At 32.3% G+C, this 17,481-nt stretch overlaps 1 protein-coding gene across 2 annotated transcripts; it reads right to left on the bottom strand.

Annotated features, from left to right (window-relative positions):
• Positions 1–3: 3 nt before the first annotated feature.
• On the bottom strand, positions 4–5,595 carry LOC130967439 (phosphatidylinositol/phosphatidylcholine transfer protein SFH6-like). 2 transcript variants are annotated; one of them, XM_057892291.1, is made up of 14 exons: positions 5,196–5,595; positions 4,497–4,800; positions 4,312–4,411; positions 3,922–4,188; positions 3,757–3,834; positions 3,512–3,613; positions 3,364–3,413; positions 3,105–3,204; positions 2,909–3,007; positions 2,640–2,753; positions 2,274–2,412; positions 971–1,371; positions 419–493; positions 4–303 (listed from the first exon to the last, which is right to left on the bottom strand). In XM_057892291.1, the coding sequence occupies exons 1-14, from the start codon at positions 5,227–5,229 to the stop codon at positions 283–285; spliced, it is 1,884 nt and encodes a 627-aa protein (XP_057748274.1). In that variant the 5' UTR covers positions 5,230–5,595; the 3' UTR covers positions 4–282. The 2 variants fall into 2 exon arrangements, with proteins under 2 accessions (XP_057748274.1, XP_057748273.1); XM_057892290.1 differs by having other exon boundaries at positions 4–306.
• Between the last annotated feature and the right edge of the window lie 11,886 nt (positions 5,596–17,481).

Below are 17,481 nucleotides of genomic sequence, written 5' to 3' on the forward strand. Positions count from 1 at the left end.
AGATCCAGAGGAACAAACGCTTTTCATTTCCAACTGATAAAGGCAAATCACATTAAACACAACTATAAAAAAAAGTGACACAGCAAACTTGTGTTTAATTCGGCAAAGCAGCCAGAATGGCTATACACACATTAGAAAATTTCCTTAGTTAAAGTCAAATCCATTATCAAGTATAAATCAATATTGAGAGTTTACATGTGCAAGGGGTCAGCATTCAGCAATCCTCAGAAACACCATGGTATGAAAAACTTGGTCGTGCAGATTCTCTTGCAGCAACAACACTCACCAGCAGAACTTCTTCTTCTGCTAAATAACATAATCAAAATGAAGGAAATAAGGAAATAGAACTATCAGAAATGATGTGGAAAATGAAACTATATGATTTAACTGTGTTCTAAGAAGATTTTAGACAATTTACCCTTAGCCTAGCTTCTTCTTGGCTGTCAATGTAAGCAAGCAGTTCTTCTTGTCTCATTAGAGCTTCATACAGAGCCTAATACATAGTGCCAGAGCATTACTTAGGTCAGGAAACCAGGGGCCAAAAAAGTATATTCATCACCATATCACTATGACATTTTCAAAATGCATACGAATATAAATAGCTAGATTACAAAAAAAAAAGATGGTGATGACAATGAAATATTCGCATGTAGAGAACAAATGCACAATGGCGAGTATGCAATAAGCAATTCAGATAAGTCATCATTCAAGTGACAATAAGGAAATGAAAACCTAAAAAGAATAAAAGCTTTTGCAACATACTTGGCATTACTTGAATATTAGTATAACCACAAATAAATATTTCATCTAACAACATAGGACATGTATAAACATGAAGCAACAAGACAAGCAGCGTATTTTTCACCCTCTTAAAAATGCATCAGACATGCATGTAACAAGTATAAAAATGCATCAACATCACTGCATCTACTTCGAAAAAACAATGGAGATAAAAAATATTGCACCCTACCTTTTTAGTGGCGATTAACTCGGCCTCCAAAGCATCTACTCGACAGACAGCAGCATTTAGCAACTCCTCTTTTTCATAAGGCATCTCAGATGGCTTTGATTGTAGCGTGTCAACCTTCTCTTCAAGCTCCCCTAACCTCTTCATCACAGAAGAAAGAAGATTTTCATCTGTGTTTGCTGGGGAGGGTGAAGAATGGCAATCTCCCTTAGTTGTTGTATTAGCAAGTGGCTCTAATGTGCTCTGATCATCATTGCATGATACTGCAGGAAGTTTCTTAGTCACTCGCATTGGGATTTTCCGGAAGAAAGTGAATAGGCTCAAAAGAAGGACAGTCAGGGCTACCCAAATCCGAGCATGGATCTTTTCTGGTGCTTTAGGAGTTTCAGGAGGGGGAGACGTTCCTATAAAGGAAATTCCAAATGAAATTTTCCAAAGTAAGTTAGATCAAATAATTCAAATCAAGAAACCAGAGAAATCCAAGCTTTAGGCACAAAGCCAGGCCTTCCGAGGTCTTTGTCTCCACTCCACACACAAATAAAAATAAAAGATAACTCGGGTGGTTAAAACATCGATAAAGCACAAATAACCACATGATATCAGTTCATATATTATAAAAAACCTTATCCTTTATACTATGATATGCTAAAAATAATAGATTGATGCACAGGCATACTTTGTTTACACCCATCAATTGTCATAGGATGATTAGGGCCTTAGGACTGCGTTTGTTTCTGAGAAGAGGACAAAACAAGACACTGAGAACAAAACACAAAGGACGGAGACACAAAATTGTGTTCTTGTATTTTGTTTGGTAATAAATTAAAACAAATTATAAAAATCCAATTTATTCTCATTTTTTTTCATTTAAAAAATTTGAAAAGAAAAATATAATAATAAAAAAATATAATTATAAAAAATTAACAAGAATAATGAAATAAAAAATAAAAAATAAGTTGTTTCCTTGTTAGTGTCGCTATGTCCTTTCTATCAGGATGGATACAAAATAAACTAATTCAGTGTCCCTGAACACAATGTCTCTGTCCATGTCTCATCTGTCAAACACGATTGTGTCTCCGTGTTCTTGTCTCAATGTCCTGTCCCTGAAAACAAACGCAGCCTAGGGGACAAGTTGGTGTCAAAATGCTGAGGGAGAATCAGATTCTTGAGTTGGACCAGAAAGTTTGCAGAACATTAATATTCAACATCATTTTTGAAGCATTTGTATCCATTTCTGGTGAATAAGCACCCTACAATAATATAAAAAGGGCATATTTACTATAAACACTGGGTATGAGTTACTAACCTTTAGACGTTTGAGACATCTGGAGTGAAGCTTGCTTCTTCCAGCCAGCATCAACAGCTTTGTCCACCATTGGAACATATTCATCATACCCAGATAAGTTACTAGTACCAGCATAGCTTGTCTTTCCAACTACCTTGGCCTGACAGAACACAAAAAATTTGATTGAAGAGAAATGTTCGGGATAGAAATCCTAAGAACAGGCTACTTGACTACATATATTCCGATCATCTTCAAGGTATCTAAGGTATTTTAATGCACAAGAACAATATACAAGAAACGCAGATATTGCCAAAGTAAAATCCGAGGCTGTTCACAAAAGACCTACAACCAAGATGGCAGAAAACATATACTAAGGTCAACACTTACTTCCTCCCGGACAGGCGTCAATCTAAGGTGAGCATAGCTTTTCATCGCTTTTGGAGAAGCCATATCTTCAGCTTCAGACCCTGATTCAGCTGTTGAAGTATCACTGCTTTTAACCTGCAAGGTGTTTTTTTTGGTTTTGGGGGGGGGGGGGGGGGGGGGTCAAAGAATCCACAACATCAGACAACGGATGGAGAGAAAAAAAACTTAAGAGGCACAAAAGCTTAAAATTGCACTCCACTCAGTTTAGGCAATACTAAACCGTTAATTACCATTGGGAATCGCGGTTTAGCATATGCAATAACCTTCCCTTCACTGTTCAGAACCTTTACTATCTGCCTTGTGCCCCGTGTTTCACCGTTGAGAATCATCTGCAGAAAGTACACATGCAATGAACTGTTAAGCAATATTAATATTGTGGTACACACACTGAAACTATCAAATGGTATGTAACATCAGGCATATGACCTTCAATATTTCAGGGTTTTTCCAAGGCCCTTTATCAGATCTGAGGCAACCTCCCTGATCTGCGCATGTGCATGTACCTCCCAGAAATTCTGGCAACTCACTTCATCAAATGAAAAAAAAAATTTATTCAATTTGAAGGATGAAGCAAATCACCATAGATAATTTAAAATTAAGATACATTGGTCATAGAAAGAATCATAAAAAGAAAAATCCCTGAGTTCAGAGAAACAAAAGGTAAGCAACAGGCCCATTTAAGTACCTGACATCAATTATTTCAAGCAATTTGCTTTGGTACTTGTTTCCAAGAACCTGAGTAATGTTTTCCAAAGCAGCATTGAGCAATGTCAGCTGCCAAATATAATCATTTAAAGAGACCTAGACAGCTATAATACAGAATTTTTACATACATGAATCTTGGAAGTTGTTTTGGGATCAAGGAAGGACTTGATAGTGTTCCAAAGCAATCTAAATCCAGGGCCAGCATTTATGATAAACATTTGGCAAAGAGTCTGCATCATCAAAAAATGGGAAAATTAATCATTGATCACTGAGGTCCTAGTATCTGTTAATATTTAAAATTTTTCAGCAATTGATCAAATGAGAATAAGTAATATGATAAAATTCAGGGGAACTAAAATCTGATATTACTTACTTCAGGATAATTGTCACTATCAATCTTCTGTAATCGCATAATGAGTTCTCGGGCAGTCTTGTTAAAGTTCTTAAGGCCCTAAAAATTGGCAATATAACATAAGTTTTTTCGTGTTTTACAGAAATTCGTAGGCAATGCAACAAGTAGTAATTAATAGCAACATACCACGCCCTGAACATCTAAGATCGTGGTGTTTGAATCTATGTGCCTTTTGGCAGCGATTGTGCAAGCAGGAAACTTTATCGCAAAAGCTTTCTCAAACTCCTGTACATGATACTTTACATATCTGTCGAGAGTTGTAGCTTGCATGATTTTGTTTGGATCCACTTTTCCAAGCCTTTCAATGTAAACAGGTCTTCCCTCCTTATCGACACCGTGATAGCCATGCGGATAGTACTTTACAACTTCGTTGAACTCTTTGAACTCAAAATCCTGATGAAGAACATGAATATTTAACACAGAAGATCCAAGGGTAATGAAAACAAAAAATGGCGTCTATGTTAGCAAAAGCCAAGTGAAATACTGAATATAAATTGAGACTCTGTCCACATCTACCTCCATTATAGTGTCAGCACCAAACTCCTTCCTCCATTGTAGCATATCAGCCCACATATGCTTTGCTTTGTCAATATCAAACTTCCTTGCTTTAAGAAACCTGTAAAATGAAACAAAAGGCATAAGATCACTGACCACTTAATCAGCATCTATCATAGAACTGATTCAACAGCAAGATAGAGCACCTTAACATCATATGGTAATCATCATGTTTCTCGGGAAGCAATTCGTCCATAATCAATGACTGCCTAAATGCATCTACAGCCCGTAGCTCCTCCACATCCCGAACATCCTCAATCGAAACCGAACTGACTCGTCCGTCACTTTTTCTTCTGCTACTCTTTTTCTTTAAAGAATGCTTGAATTTCGACGATGCATTGAGCGCCTTCTTCTTCAGAGATCCAATTCTTGTCCTCCTCTCATCCTCAGAGTTCTCAAAATCAGATCTTCTTTCCTTTTTCTCATCACTGCCAGAGAACCCCTCAAAGCCTGGCAGAAACAAAACAAGTAAAAATAAATAAACAAACCAAATTAACCTTTGCAATTTCCCAGCATGTATTATCTTGTCAAAATTAGGGCAAGAAACATTCTTGTCACAAAAAACAAACAATATCAAACAAATTTTCAGATCTTTCCTAGCGGAATAACGAAACCATTTCACCAAAAATCACCATTTTTTCAGGTAGAACAACCCAGATAGCGACATTTACACATAATGCGAAAAATCCTAAACCCCACTCCTTCTAAGCTGTCAAAGCTTAGCTGAATTTACCTTGATCTAAAGTCCTACAAGCCCAAAGCTTTCACATTTGCCACTTCCCCCTTAAAAAACCCCTAATTTTCAGTAGCATACAAATTAAAACACAGAAAAAGAGAGAACTTACATGGTCTAGCGAAACGATCGAGTGGTCCAGACATAGATGCAGTTATGAATTTATGCAGCGGAGATCAATGTCGCAGCAGGCAAAGCCACATTCACCGTTTTCCACAAACCCTAACAATTCAGGAAGAAGAACAAGAAAGAGAGAAAGAAAGAAAGAGGGGCTAATAGTAATCACTGTAGAACCAAAACAAAACCACAGAAAAGGGAAAAGAAGGGAAGAGAATCCCTAATGCAATCGATGCAGCTGAAAAAACGAGTCAGAGAATGTTCCAGAAATCGAACACAACCCAAAATTTTAATGTCTGAAATTTTTTTCAGTCCAAAGACTTGTCTCTCTCTTCTTCTCCTCTCTCTCGCTGCTGTTGCTACTTTTCCACGATCTGAGAGCAAAGAGGCGAAATGAATAAAGAAGAGGTTAATAAATAATAATAATAATAATAATAATAACAATATTGATTCTTTGCACTAGTTAATTATATGAATATTATTATTATTTGAGGTGGAATAATTGTTTGGTGACAATAATATTAGTAGCCAGTTACAGTAGGAGACAGCTATAGAGAAAAAGAGTGTAACTGACACGTGGCGGTGGAAGGGTGAAAATAATGAAGGATGCGCCGGCGGGGCTTTTTTTTTTTTTTTTTTGAGAAGCGTAATGAGTGGCTATAGCCTATAGGGAGTGGCCCAATGATTTGGTCAGCTACATGTGTATATAGACTCTACCTTATTCCTTTTGACCACAAAATAAAATAAAATAATATAATAATAATAATAATAATAATATATTATTGCCTCTTGGTCAATTGAGGGGGGTTATGGACTTATGGTGTTAATCACTACCAATAATAATATAATCGTTTCTCAAAATGGAATCACTACGACACTACCAATAATAATTTTGAAATTCGAAATTTTGGGTCAATATATGAAAAAGATCTTTGGCAAAATTGGTATAAAAATGAAAAGTAGAGTGACTTTTTATTAAAATAACATTTGATTTATAAATTTCTTATTAAATTTCTAAAATATGTCTTTATTTTAATAAAATGAAATTCAGGAGACCTATCTGAGTTTTAATTTAAATGAGTTTAGTATTAAATTATCGATCGTCGTATTAATATTATAATATTTCTTTTTGTCTTCATGTTGATTTTATTAGTATTTTATTTTTAAAAATTATTATCTTTTAGTTTTTTTTTTGGATTTTAAACATTGCTGTTAAAAAAAAGATTGTTGAGTTTTATAAATCGCTTTAAAAAATAAATTTGTAGTCACAACAAAAAATGAAGCTGTATCTTTAATTGCATATATTGTATTTTATAACTTGTGAAACTGTTTCAATTGCTTTTGAACTTTTCATTGAATTATATAGACATCTATTTAAGAATATTACGAGCATTCCAAATTATTAATGTTTTATATTTATGGTTTTGATATTTTCATTGAATTATATAGACATCCATTTATGAATATTACGAGCATTCCAAATTATTAATGTTTTATATTTATAGTTTTGTTGAATAATTGACAAAAATTGATAATCAGTCAACGAAAGAAGCCGAACCTGGATCATCTTTCTCAAAAGAAGAGGAAACGAAAATTATATTTATAATTCATAAAATTCTAAAATAAAAGAAATTTTTGGAAAAAGAAAAATGAAAGAAAGGAAAAAGAAGATTGAAAATCGCCGAAAAGAAGGGCAAATTTTTTTTGGACAAGGGCCATTAAGGCCCGAGCTACCCAAAAGAACAACACAGCCCAATCCCAGCCCAACCTAAATATCCTAATTCATTCAATCTGCCCAATTCCAATCCAACCTAAAAATATTAATTCATTCAATCTATTTTGAAGCGCACACACATCTTCCTATCTTTTTCCTTCAAATGATGCAGCACCAACTATGAGGATTCATTGGATTGTGAAGCTGATTGATGTCCTTCTTCTGTACCCCTGAAAGTTGCTAGAAGCAATGAGAAGCTCTTGCAAAATCTCGACGCCCCGCGCTTCAAATTGGATCCCTCCTATGTCTATGAAGTTATGCCCTGCAGAGTTGTGATTCCTCCTCAATGATTTTTATTATAGCCTGAGGAGGGTTGGAGAGTTGAAGCTCCAATTAGTTTGTAGGTTGCATGTGTAAGTCATTTTTGCTACTTCATGAGCCAGTGAATTTTCTTATCTTGGGATCCATGTACAACCATTGCCTGTGTATCAATGTTGCATTTTATCCAATCCTTGGGTGGTGGATGCCAGGCTGCATTGAATTTGAGCTCTGGCGAGGTGGACGGCAACCTCTTCGAACTCGACTCCCCTGAATCAACGGACACAGTGCTCGACCGCTGTCTTCTGCACTTGACCGCCACCTAAGCTGCTTGATCGATCGTTTACATGGCTCCTGCACCTTTCATGGGATCCTTGCTTCTCGGCGATACCCGACTCACTTCTGAAATCCTGTTTTCACGCCAAAAACCTGGGCCATCCTCTTTTTGGACTGAGTCACTCTGGGTAACACTTAGAGCTTTTGCCTCAGAACACAAATGCTCTGGATAAGAGACGTTTCTCTTTTTTTTTTGTATTATCAATGAAATATGAGAACAGGTGATGTTTCTATATAGCTCGTCTCTTCACATATCTTGCTCATTCTATTGCTTCTTACTTTCATTGTGCATAATACGCAGAATTTCTAATGGTGGTTGCATGCTCCAATTTGAATGAAGGTTCCCTAATTCTGCTTCTCTGGCTACTTTATGTGCAAGAAGATTTCCTTCTCTGGGAGTCCAAGTTATGCCCCTACCAGGTAATTGTTCCAATAACAACTGAATGTCCTGAATAATTGCCCATGCTTCACCAATTGGACTCTTGGATTTAATTGCTTGTATGATTTTTAGATTATCTGATTCAATGAGAACTTTTCCCATGAACAAATTATTTGCAATGATTAGAGCTTGTCTGATTGCTAAAGCTTCTGCTACTGTGACTGAGTTTGCTTGAATTAATCCTGTGAAACCTAATAAAATCTTTCCTCTATTATCTCTGTACACCACTGCTATAGCTCCTTTGCCTGTATTCTTTTTGAAAGAAGCATCCACATTTGCCTTGATCCAATCCGCAGGGGGTGGCCTCCAACGAACCTCTCTCGTTCCTTTTTGAACCTGTCTTTCTTTTAAATTTATCTTCTTTTCCGCTATTCTCCAAAACAGATTTTCCATTAGTTTAGCCCTCTTTATAGTCCAGCTAGGATTAATTTCTTGCTGCTGGTACACTTTCTGATTTCTAGTCTTCCATATCTCCCACACCAGAAATCCTATTTTACTGATTCTTCTATTTTCCTCCTCCCCCCTACTGATTTGATTTTTTGTATGATAGTCATAAACCAGTCTCCAAACTCAGTAACTGTTTCTGTTGTTGGAATACACTGACAATCAGCTCCAAACCATGCAGCCCTTGTCCACTCACATAGCAATAATGCATGCTCTGTTGTCTCCACCTCTTTATTACAAATCTGGCATATAGGACTCCCAGCAATTCTCTTCTTGAACAAATTTGAATTTACAGGCACGATATCATGGGCTGCCTTCCACAAAAATGATTTGATTTTAGCGGGAATTTCCATTTTCCAAATTTCTTTCCATAACTCCCTCCTAGCATCACTTGTGGATGGGTTTCCATGATCTCGAGATTGAAATTCTCCTTTTGCTGCGAAATAACCTGTCTTTATAGTATATATACCATCATCTCTTGCAGGCCAGTATAAGTTATCCTCCTTATTCACAAAACTAATTGGGGTTCTAATAATAGCATCACAAATTTCTGGCGAAAACATGTTTCTGATTTTGCTCTCATTCCAACCCCTTCCCTCTTCAATTAGCTCTTCAACTTTCTGACTATCTTGTCTACCATTCCCCAGCACCTTACCTACTTCAGCTATCCAATTATCCCTCCATATATTAATTTTTGACCCATTTCCAACACTCCACTTTCCTTTCCTCCTTAGCAGTTCTCGTCCATGCAGAATACTTTTCCATATCCACGAAGAATTCTTCCCAACTTGCGCCTCCCAGAAACTGCCCTTTGGGTAATAGACAGCTTGTAGAATTTTTACCCAAATTGCATCTGGATTCTTCAAAGCTCTCCATGCTTGTTTTGCAAGATGCGCTATATTCTGCATTTCTAAGTCTTTGAAGCCCAATCCCCCTTCGATCTTGCTCTTTGTTATTATATTCCAATTCTTCCAATGAATACCTCTCTCCTTTCCGGATGTCGCCCACCAAAATCGCGCTACTCTTGAATTAATTCTCTTGCAGAACTGCTTGGGAAATTTTATCACATTCATAGAGTAAGATGGTATGGCTTGCACAACTGCTTTAATCAGAATTTCCTTGCCAGCTTGGTTCAGTAACCTCTCTTTCCATCCTTCAAGCTTGTTCAAAATTCTCTCTTCTATCCACGACAAAGCCTGATTTAGAGATCTTCCCCAAATTATATAGACATCCATTTATGAATATTACGAGCATTCCAAATTATTAATGTTTTATATTTATAGTTTTGTTGAATAATTGACAAAAATTGATAATCAGTCAACGAAAGAAGCCGAACCTGAATTATCTTTCTCAAAAGAAGAGGAAACGAAAATTATATTTATAATTCATAAAATTCTAAAATAAAAGAAATTTTTGGGAAAAGAAAAATGAAAGAAAGGAAAAAGAAGATTGAAAATCGCCGAAAAGAAGGGCAAATTGAAATGCACCAATAATGAAGGTTTCAAAATTGGGCCCGCAAGGCCCCAATGTCGTATTTTCAATTGCATGTGTTCTTTGAAGTTGATAACATTATTTATTTTATTATTATTTAACCTATTTGCCAAAGGAAAAAAAATTCTGTACTCAGATGTCTCGAATCTGTCCGTCTATTATTCTGTAATATATTATTAAACTCGAATTTCTCAATTACTAATATAATTGACCTAGTATATTTTTAAAGATATTTTTTATCAATTTTATTTTATTTATTTAAATATGTTAATTAATTATTTATTTATTTTAATATGTTCATTAAGGCAGTTTTAAATTTTTAACTCGGTTCGTCTTTTTTAGCAAATTACGCGAGTGTCAGCTCATTTACTATCTCTAACTACTAATATAAAATAGATGTTAGAATACAAAATATACATAAAAAATGAACTAAATAATACATGTATTTATACATAAATAGTGACTAATTTTAGTAGTTAATTTTAGTATACAGATAATATTTTTATAATTTTAAAAGTGTTATAATTAATTATTTATTTGATTTGATTGAGATAAATATCAAATTATTTAATATTTTGTTTCATCATATTAACTATAACTAATCAAATATGAATTATTTAATTTGATTGATATAAATAAATTAATTTTCTCTTAATTTATATTAATTTTTTTGTCTCATAATTTTTTATTAATAAATTTTTTAAATGTTATAATTTTTTTATGATATATTTATAAGATCTTTTTTATTTATTTAACATATTTTATTGAAAAAATAATTATAATTAATTTATCAATAATGTTTAAAAGACAATAAAAAATTAGTCAAAAAAATTATATTAAAATAAGCACTAAAATAAATTTTATGGTATTAATTTATTTAAATTATTAATATAGTATTATAAATGGCAATTCTAAATACGGAGATTGTTAAAAAAATTTTATCTATTTGATTTGTGTATTTTATTTTATTCTAGTTTGCACAAAAAATCATGACTTATCTTTATTAATTAATTATTTAAAAAAGATAGTAATATGGGTTATATGATATTTTAACTGTGTAATATTTTTTATTTTTTAACTCGAATAATAAAATATGATTGTTGTTGCATTCATATAAATTAGTGCGATATGATATTAGAAAAAAATATTATTATATTTTTTTTTTTTTACCAAAGATAAGGAGATTGAAATTAGTGATCTCTTAGATAAGTATGAGAAAATTATGTCATTTAAACTATAACTTATTGGCAAAAATTAATTTAATAACTCTTACACTAATACATTAATTGAATGATAAGTTATTATTAATGAGTGTCTATAACAAAATTAATTTAGCATATGTGGCATAAATTAATTTAAAAATATAGATCATTTTATTTTTTTTTTTCTCAGAACAACTAATAATAATTCTAATATTGGTTAATTTTTATTTTTTTATTTTATATTGAACTGATCTATTATAAAATATATAATTTAATAATTATATTTCTCTTTTAAATTTAATAATCATTCTCATGCATGTATAGGAATACTAGTCAAATATTATTAGAACTTTTTAATTAACAAATTGTTAAACTTTTAATTATTGAAAATAAATTGTTCAATTTAGCTTTTAAAAAATATCTTTTTGAGAGTTGTAGCACTTATATTTAGTAAATTAAACTAAAAATAAATTATTTTCACTAAGCACAAGAAATAAAAGTTTGATTTGGTAAAATATTTTTTAAAATTAAAAAAATTTATATCAGACATAATATAAGAATAAATTTAAATTTTATTAATATATATAATTTTTTAAGATATTTTTTATTAATTTTATTTTATTTATTTAAATATGTTAATTAATTAATTATTTATTTAAATATATTTATTTTTGGCAAATTACGCGAGTGTCATCCCGTTTGCTATCTCTAACCACTAGTATAATCTACATGTTAGAATACAAAATACATAAAAAATTAACTAAACAATACATATATTTATACATAAATAGTGACTGATTTTAATAGTTAATTTTAGTATACAAATAATATTTTCATAATTTTAAAAGTGTTATAATTAATTATTCATTTAATTTGATTGAGATAAATATCAAATTATTTAATATTTTGTTTCATCATATTAACTATAACTAATCAAATATTAATTATTTGATTTGATTGAAATAAATAAATTAATTTTCTCTTAATTTATATTAATTTTTTTGTCTCATAAATTTTGATTAATAGATTTTTAAAATGTTATAATTTTTTCATGATATATTTATAATATCTTTTTTATTTATTTAACATATTTTATTGAAAAAAATAATTATAATTAATTTATCAATAATGTTTAAAAGACAATAAAAAATTAGTCCAAAAATTATATTAAAATAAGCACTAAAATAAATTTTATGATATTAAATTTATTTAAATTGTTAATATAGTTTTATAAATGGCAATTCTGAATACGGAGATTGTTAATAAAATTTTATTTATTTGATTTGTGTATTTTATTTTATTTTATTTTGTACAAAAAATTGTGACTTACTTTTTTAATTAATTATTTAAAAAAGATAGTAATATGGGTTATATGGTATTTTAACTTGTAATATTTTTTATTTTTTAACTCGAGTGATAAAACATGATTGTTGTTGCACTCATATAAATACTGCGATATGATACTAGAAAAAATTATTATTATATTTTTTTATTAAAAATAGGAATACTCAAATTCGCGACTTTTTAGATGAGTATGGAAAGATTATATCATTTAAGTTATAATTTATTGACAAAAATTAATTTAATAACTCTTACACTGATGTATTAATTAAATGATACGTTATTATTAATGAGTGTCTATATATAACAAAATTAATTTAGCATATGTGGCATAAATTAATTTAAAAATATATCATTTTATTTTTTTCTCAGAACACCTAATAATAATTCTAATATTAGTTAATTTTTATTATTTATTTTATATTAAACCGATCTATTATAAAATATATAATTTAATAATTATATTACTCTTTTAAATTCAATAATTATTCTCATGCATGTATAGGAATACTAGTCAAATATTATTAGAACTTTTTAATTATTGAAAATAAATTGTTAAATTTAACTTTTAAAAAAATATCTTTTTGAGAGTTGTAGCACTTATATTTATTAAACTAAACTAAAAGTAAATTATTTTTAATAAGCATAAGAAATAAAAATTTACTTTGGTAAAATATTTTTTAAAGTTAAAAAAATTATATCAGACATAATATAAGAATAAATTAAAATTTTATTAATATATAAAGTTATGTTAGACCTTTTAATTTTAATAAGTATAAATTATTTTTAAAAAACACTCTAAATTTTAAAAAGTGTACAAGCACATACAAATAATTTTATTAAACAAAATTATTATAATTTATCAATATATCAGTTACTCAATTTGACTAAAATAAATATCAAAATATTTAAATTAATCTTTTAAAATTAATATAATTATTTGTAACATAGTTTATGTTATTCAATTAAATAATTTTTTTGTTATCATATTGAGAATAACATCGAAAATATAATGCTAATCAACTAAAATAATAATTATTGGATTTACTTCCTTTCATAAAATCTTATGAAATTTTAACTTTTCACTTATATAGGAATGTATTTTATTTTGATAAAAAATCAAATTAGTGTACTTACATTCGATAACTTTATAGCTCTCTTTAATGATTTTCTCTTTGACTCTCTTGATGTTTTTTTTTATTCTTTTACCACAAATTACATTTGTAACCTACTCATGTCGACAAAGCATATATACAAAACAAAACATTATTATTTGATGGTTAATACTAATAGAAAAAGAGTGCAGTTTTGTGAATAGTAAAGTTTTTTTTATAATAGAAAAAATTTACCAATAAAAATTTATTATGTGCTATGCATATGATTATTCTAAATTTAGTAAAAAATTTATCTTTTCATCTAATTATGCTCTTGACCGGAGAAATTTCTTTATTTAACTTTAAACCTATAATATAAAAGATTGAAATTACAACAGAATAAAAAATATAAACTCAAATTTAAATAGTTACTAAATGTACTTAAAAGCGGTTATAGAAACTGATAACTTAATGACGGTTTTAAATTGTCGTTAAAAATTTCATAATGATTTAAAACAGTTACGAAATAAAAAAAATTATCACATGATTTAGTAATTTAACGACATTTTTAAAATGTCGCAAAATACAGTATAAAAAATACATTTATAAGTATTATAACGGTTTTATATTTTTAAACCGTCACAAACAATTTAGAGACACTCTTTACCAACGGTAGCAGAAAATCGTCACTATATCAGCTGTGCGACGTTCAAATCTGTGAAATTTTTTTAACCGTCACAAAATTATTTAGTGATAGTTAAAACCATTACCAAATATTTAAAAAAATCGTCACCAAAATGCTGTTTTATTGTAATGATTATATTGCTTTTAAATTTATATTTAATCAAAACGCTAAAGAAAAAATATTATTTTTTTGTTACCACTTATAATACCTTGTATAGCTCCCCCCCCCCCCCCCCCCCCTCTTTCCCACCAAAAAAATATTATTATACGTTAACTTTTGCAGCGATATATATTTGCCTTTATTAAGCAATAATTTCCGTAATTTCATCTACATTTTGGAAGAATCCTCCTAATTGGTTCCAATCGCTTTCGCTTATTACACAAGCAAATAAACAAGTAAATACTCATTTGAAAAAGAAATTTGGCTAAATGCCTAAATGTGATAAAGTTATGTGCTTTTTTATATATATTTTTTATATTCTTATAAATTAAATATTAATTTATTGTAGATGTTAGAAACAAGAGAGATATCTGAGAGAAGTGTGTTCTGTATTATTCAGCTTGATCAAATGTACAATATACAAGGGGTATTTATAGGTGCTAGATGAATCAACGTAATAAAGGTAAAGAATCTTACAATTAATATACAGATATGCTATAAATATAAACGATACTAATACGATACTAATTAATTCTAATGATTCTCTAACATCCCCCCTCAAACTCAAGTGGGAGTTAAGGATACCAGCTTGAGTTTGGATAACAAAGTCCGGAAACGAGTTGGATGATGAGCTTTCGTGAAGATATCAGCAGTCTGATCCAGTGTTCCAACAGCAATGAGACGAATAGCATCAATAGGAATTCGTTGCCAAACAAAGTGACAATCAATCTCAATGTGTTTGGTGCGTTCATGAAACACATCATTATGGGCAATTTGAATAGCACTGCGGTTATCACAAAAGACATCAGTAGGAGAGGACTGAGGAGCACCCAGATCTTCAAGAAGCCAACGAATCGAGAGAACCTCAGCAATGGTGTCAGCGAGGGCACGGTATTCAGCTTCTGTGCTTGATCGAGCGGTGAAGGTCTGCTTCTTAGCACGCCAAGAAATGAGAGCATTGCCAAGGAACAAACAGTAACCAGTAGTGGAACGACGATCAGTGGGATCACCAGCCCAATCAGCATCGGAATATGCCTGAAGTGTCAAAGAGGAATGGGCAGAAAAATAAAGGCCATGAAATAGAGTGCCTTTGACGTAGCGAAGAATCCGCAGAACTACCACATAGTGAGTAGTACGAGGAGCTGACAAGAACTGGCTGAGAACATGAACTGGATAGGCAATGTCTGGTCGGGTGACAGTCAAGTAGACGAGACCGCCAACTAACTGTCGATAGAGAGTCGGATTATCCAAAGCAGTGCCATCCATAGGAGTAAATCGAACATTAGGCTCAATAGGAGTAGACTCAGTGCACTATCTGTAATCCCAGCGCGAGCAAGAAGATCTGAAGCATACTTAGCCTGAGAGAGATAGATGCCATTATCTGTGGAGATGACCTCGAGACCAAGAAAATAGCTGAGAGAACCAAGATCTTTCATCTCAAAGGTATGGTGAAGTGAGGTCTTCAGTTCAGAGATACCGTCAACATCATCTCCAGTAATGATCATGTCATCAACATATAAAAGTAGAAGGACAACTCCTCGTTCGCTTTTACGAATGAAGAGAGCATTCTCATGAGGACTAGAAGTGAAACCAAGATTGCATATGGTAGTGCTGAACTTGTCAAACCATTCACGAGGGGCTTGCTTAAGTCCATAGAGCGCCTTGCGAAGGAGACAAACCTTACGAGAAGGACAAGGATATCCCGGAGGTGGTTTCATATAGACTTTCTGTTTCAAGTCCCCATTGAGAAATGCATTCTTCACATCCATCTGACTGAGAGACCATTTTTTAACTACGGCAATGGCAAGGAGAGCTCTAACAGATGTAAGGCGAGCAACAGGCGCAAAAGTCTCTTCATAATCAATACCATACTCTTGCGTGCAACCTTGAGCAACCAAGCGAGCCTTATAACGGTCAATAGAGCCATCAGAGCGAGTCTTGATCTTGTATACCCATCTACTGCCCACAACTTCCTGATCAGAAGGAGGATCAACCAAATCCCAAGTATGTGCTTTTTCAAGTGCCTGTATTTCTTCCTGCATTGCTTTTTGCCAATTTGGATTTGTGGAGGCTTCTTTGAATGACTTAGGTTCATGTTGATGAAGAATAGTAGAAAAGCAATGATAATCAAGAAGATGAGGAGGCGGATTTCTTACCCGAGAAGAACGAGTGGGAGGAGGAGGCATGACGGTATGAGTGGGATCGCCGTCCGGTCTGGAGTCATCAGGAGATGGAGAAAGCGGTGGAGCAGGAGCCTCGAGGGGTGGAGTTGGGATAGACCCTGTAGTATCATCACTAGGGAAGAGATCAACATTTGGATTAGTAAAAAATGGTGACGGAGTAGAAGGAATGGACTCAAAAGAGGAAAAACTAGAGAACATGTGATGCTCCCAGAAGACAACATGACGAGATATACGAATATGGTGAGAGATAGGATCCCAACAACGATAACCCTTATGTTCAGAAGCATAACCTAGAAAACAACACATGCGAGCCCTAGGTTCAAGCTTATTGTGTTCATGAGGCTGAAGAAGGACAAAGCAGACACAACCAAAAACACGGAGTGAACTGTAATCGGGAGAAGTACGATAAAGACGCTCAAAGGGAGTAGTGTTACCAAGAACAGAAGAAGGGAGTCTATTGATAGCATGAACAGCAGTGAGAACAGCTTCACCCCAAGCACGCTCAGGACAGGAAGAGGAAATAAGCATCGCACGGATAGAGTCAAGAATATGACGGTGTTTACGCTCAGCTCTGCCATTTTGTTGAGAGGTACCAGGACAAGAAAACTCGGACAAAGTACCTTGTTCAGCGAGAAAATTTAAAAGTTTGGAGTCACGATATTCCATAGCATTATCACGTCTGAAAATTTTAATGACCTTTGAAAACTGAGTTCGGACCATAGTGGCAAAGTTAATGTAAATCTGAGGCAATTCACAACGATTAGTCATCAAATAAGCCCAAGTAAAACGTGAATAATCATCAATAAATACGACAAAATATCGAGCCCCTCCCATAGAAGCGGTGGGAGCGGGGCCCCAAATATCAGAATGAATAA

This window comes from Arachis stenosperma, chromosome 3, assembly GCF_014773155.1.
Source record: "Arachis stenosperma cultivar V10309 chromosome 3, arast.V10309.gnm1.PFL2, whole genome shotgun sequence".
Taxonomy (NCBI): Eukaryota; Viridiplantae; Streptophyta; class Magnoliopsida; order Fabales; family Fabaceae; genus Arachis; species Arachis stenosperma.